This window comes from Merops nubicus, unplaced genomic scaffold, assembly GCF_000691845.1.
Source record: "Merops nubicus isolate BGI_N331 unplaced genomic scaffold, ASM69184v1 scaffold15650, whole genome shotgun sequence".
NCBI lineage: Eukaryota > Metazoa > Chordata > Aves > Coraciiformes > Meropidae > Merops > Merops nubicus.
The window spans coordinates 2,473-6,403 of record NW_008582307.1 but is presented as its reverse complement, the minus strand read 5'-3'; the positions used below and the strand labels follow the sequence as shown (position 1 = coordinate 6,403).

The following is a 3,931-nucleotide window of genomic DNA, read 5'->3' as shown; positions in this document are numbered from 1 at the left end:
TGTCAGCCACGGGTTCCAGCTGTGCTGCCACATCTGCCCAGCCTGCAACCTGCCAGCGGCGCCCGGCCGAACCCAGGCAGGGGCTGTGCTGGGGAGCAGGCACCACCCCTGGCTCAGGGCAGACACCCACCCATTGCCCAGCCACAGGAAGGGCCTTGTGTCCTTCCTCAAACGGGCCCTGGAGCACAGACAGCAACAGGTGAGGAACCACCCTGGGGGCAGCAACAGGTGAGGAACCACCCTGGGGGCAGGCAGAGGCACGAGATGCTCGTGTTGGCACTGCTGGGATAACAAACCTACCCTGTGTCACCAGCCAGCTTCTGGAATCATCTTCCAGAGCAGGCTGGGAGAGTTGCAAGCTAGAAACTTGCCAGGGTACCACAGGGCAGTGATTATTCTAGAAAAGAATATTTAATCTCATTCAGTATTAACCAGCCCTGCACAGTTATCAGCTCCAGCAGCCTGACAAAAGCTGTCCACCTTCTAGTGACACCACTGACCATTTGCCCAGGGAGCCCGAGGAAGGTCCTTGTCCAGCACAGCATAAGCACAGTGCAGACAGGTAAGGAGCACACGGGCTGCTGATGAGCACTGCAAACCTTCCTGGACTGAGAGGATTTTTCACCACATGACCCACTCTCATCTCTGCCCCAGAATTTTCAGTCTGTTCCTACCAGTCACCATTAGTCTTTATCTAAAGGACAGTTATGGAGAGTTCCAGGGAACAACACAAGAGGAGTGGAATCAATCAGGATCAGTATTCATAAAGAGCTGTGTTTCCTGAAATCATGTCAGTTCCCAAGTCCACAAGGTGTTTTAACAAAAAGAGGTTGACTAATCCCAGGCTGCTTTGGCACCAACAAAAGCAGCCTTGGAGAGCAGTGGAATCCTGCAGTGTCTGCTTCCAAATCAGCACGAGAGGAGCCCCACCACAAAAAATAACAGCTTGACTTGATGTTGCAGGTGCCAGTCACAACAAACTGTCCAAAGTGCTTTGCAAAACCTGCCACAAAAAGGGGCAGTTCTGCTGAAGTACAGCGTGAGCAACCCTCCCAAGCAAAGAGCAGACTGACTGTTGTACAACCATTACAGACCAGGTCTGTCTGTGTCCCTCAGACTGGAAAAGGCCCTAGGCACAGGGCAACCCTCACTTGTTAGGGTGAAGACACTTCTTGCCTGAATGTCCCTGTACCACTGAAGTCTACCTATACTCAGCTTTATTTCCTACCCAAGCTCAATCCCTGGCCAGTGATGCATTTGGTACCACTTGGAAATTTTCAGCGCACTTGCCTGAGTGCAAACAAAAGTTTTATGCTGGCAGATGGTCTTTTCTTGAGAGCTGCTGCCAGAAAAGAGACTTCACTGGGGTCATGTTCCATCTCCAGCTAAAGCTACACCACAGCCAAGCAGTCCTCCAAAAGGTACCAGCTCACCTCGGTGGTTAGAAGGCACTGGCAGCCTGAGGCTGTTTCCTGCCCTAGGTCTGTAACTCAGAAGCAGGGCTTTTTGAAGGTCACCAGTGTGAACATGAAAAGCAGCAAGCCTGAAAAGAAGAGAAGAGCTTTCCTGCCTTCAGTGTAAGGTTAAGTGTGGCAAACAGTGACTGGCTCTCATGAAGGGTACAGGAAGGGGGAAATGCCTGTGCAGAAGGTACTGAGTTCAGGCAGAGCTAAGTGCAGTGTGAGGCCTGTTTCCTTGACTGTGATCTTCATTAACCTTCCTCCACGAAGGAAAATCCAACGTGTGTGACAGCTGGGGAACAGTCCACTGGAAACACAAAGGGGAACAACTAGTGGACTCAGCACTGTCTTGGCTCCTGCGCCTGCCATCTGGTGCCTCTGCATCCCTGTCCTTGTTCAATGTATGTGCCTGGAAAAACCCACCCTGTATCAACGAGATTCCTCTTACAGAACAACACAGACTGGTGATTAAAGAAAGAGAAACAACTTCATTTGCTGAAAAAAAGACTTGAGAGAAACGACACCGAGAGCTGCCCATCCTACTGCTCTGCCTTCCTGAGCAGGGTCATGCTAACCTGGCTACCTCCAAGTCTAACAGCCAGGGAAGCAATGCCTACCTGCAGCAGAGAAAGGCTGGAAAACCCACCAGGCAGAGGCTCTGCACGGTACTGACACACCTGATCTGAACATCTCAGAAGCTTGCTGCCAGGCTGTGTTCATGTGCTAATTAACTGTGTCACCTGAATTTACACAAGTCTGTGTTTTTCTGGAAGTCTACACTTCACACTCTGGCACGGGAGATGTTCTTTAGGACAGGTAACTGAAATAAACACAGACTTAAAATGGGTTTTGTAGTCCAGGTCTACATCTTGGTGAGCTTCATATTTGCATATTACTGAGCAGCTCTAACCATGCAGCCCTCTTCCAGGGGCACAGCTTCTGGAAGAGCTTCCTCACCTGCAGGGGCCAGGAAGGAGTGTGTTCTGCAGCACAGCAGGCCATAAGAAAAGGAAGCTAAAAATGCTGCTTCCATCAAAAAGTGCAACAGTGCCAATTCAGAGCACAGCTACCACTGTCTCAGGAGGTCCTTTTATACCCGGGAGAATCAGACCAGCCTGGATCCAGTATGTGTATATCAACTAGGGGCACCTGCCTCACAGTGCTAAGGAGACACTCCTTGTTTGTACGTGCAGGTAGGAGATAGCTCTTCCAGTGGCAAAGCCAGCCTCAAAGGAAGGAGGTGGCATTAAGGTAATCTGTGTCAAATATGGACAAGTAACATGGATGTGTGAAGAAGGCTTTCCTCTGCCTGCTGGAAGAGCTGGACCCAAGCTCCAGGGGAGGCCAGGCAGGAAATCTGTCCTCTCTGCCTGCGGCTGGCTTGGCAGTTCATCCCTCAGCATGGCCCCTGGGCGTGGGGCAGCTGGAGCTCCCTGAGCATTCCATCCCTGTGAAGTCAGCAGCATTCACGTCGTTGCCTTACCTGGCACCGTATTAGCAGGGCTGAAGTCTCTTTTCTCCTGTCCTCTCCCTTTTTCACCTTTTCCTCCTGGTGCTGTGCCAGCGGAGACTGAACCCCTGCAGACTGAGCCCTGGGCTGGCCTCGCAGCTTGCTCAGATTGCCCTCCACCAGGCGCCGCTGGACCACACTGTGGGGCTGCTGGCTCCACCACAAAGAGAGAGAAATCCCAGCTAAGTACCGCGCTGAGGACAGGGACATCTGCTGGCTTAGGGGAGCAGATGCAAATGCTTGACCCAACCCAACATTCTGGTGAAATGGCTTGTCCCAGAAAACCTCCTTTAAATCCCAAGATCTTTTGTGTAGCTGCTATGGTGACGTTAAGTGATGGGCTGTCTGTGGCAGGCAGGTCTCTGGGATGCAGTTACTGGAGGAGAAGGTGCCTGATGCATGCTCTGCCCACAGATATCTGCTTCTTCAGCTGAACGGGCACTTGCCAGTCTGCTGCCTGTTCAGGTACCACAACACAGTCCCTGGTGGGTGTGTGCTGACACCCAACCAGGCACACTCACACCTTGTAACATGGGAGGGCATGTGTGTGATGTACATGTGGGTAAGAAAGCAGGACTTCAGAAATTCTAGGTGAATAAACAGTTACCTGTAGTGGAGCAGGAAGCTTGCCCTGCATGGGAAACTAAAACTAACTCCTCACGTTCTGTGGAGTCTGTCTCTGCTCCCCTCCATCAGAAGCAATACTATTCTGACTCCCCTCCTAGCTGGGGAGCATCTGTGAGGCCCTGTGTTGTTCACAGCTAGAACAGAGTTCCACCAGCTAGATGAATGGCTGAAGGAACTTTATTCCTATCTCATTCATTTCTCATGTATTTCATATTCCTATCTCATTCCTATGTCCATCCTTCTGGACAGAAAAGGGGAGGTGCACCAAAAGGGAAGGAAAATGGTGCAAACTTCTTGTCCTGACACTGTATCCACAGAGGAAGGTGTTGCTTTG

General features: G+C 51.3%; 1 protein-coding gene across 1 annotated transcript in view; it reads right to left on the bottom strand.

The window, feature by feature from the left end:
* NRIP2 (nuclear receptor interacting protein 2) overlaps window positions 1-3,120 on the bottom strand; it is a gene marked incomplete at its 5' end in the record, with an annotated part of 9,511 nt that extends 6,391 nt beyond the window's left edge. Inside the window, one exon of the mRNA XM_008937402.1 lies at window positions 2,944-3,120. Coding sequence (XP_008935650.1) covers window positions 2,944-3,120 — 177 coding nt within the window. The remainder of the gene's footprint in view (window positions 1-2,943) is intronic.
* Between the last annotated feature and the right edge of the window lie 811 nt (window positions 3,121-3,931).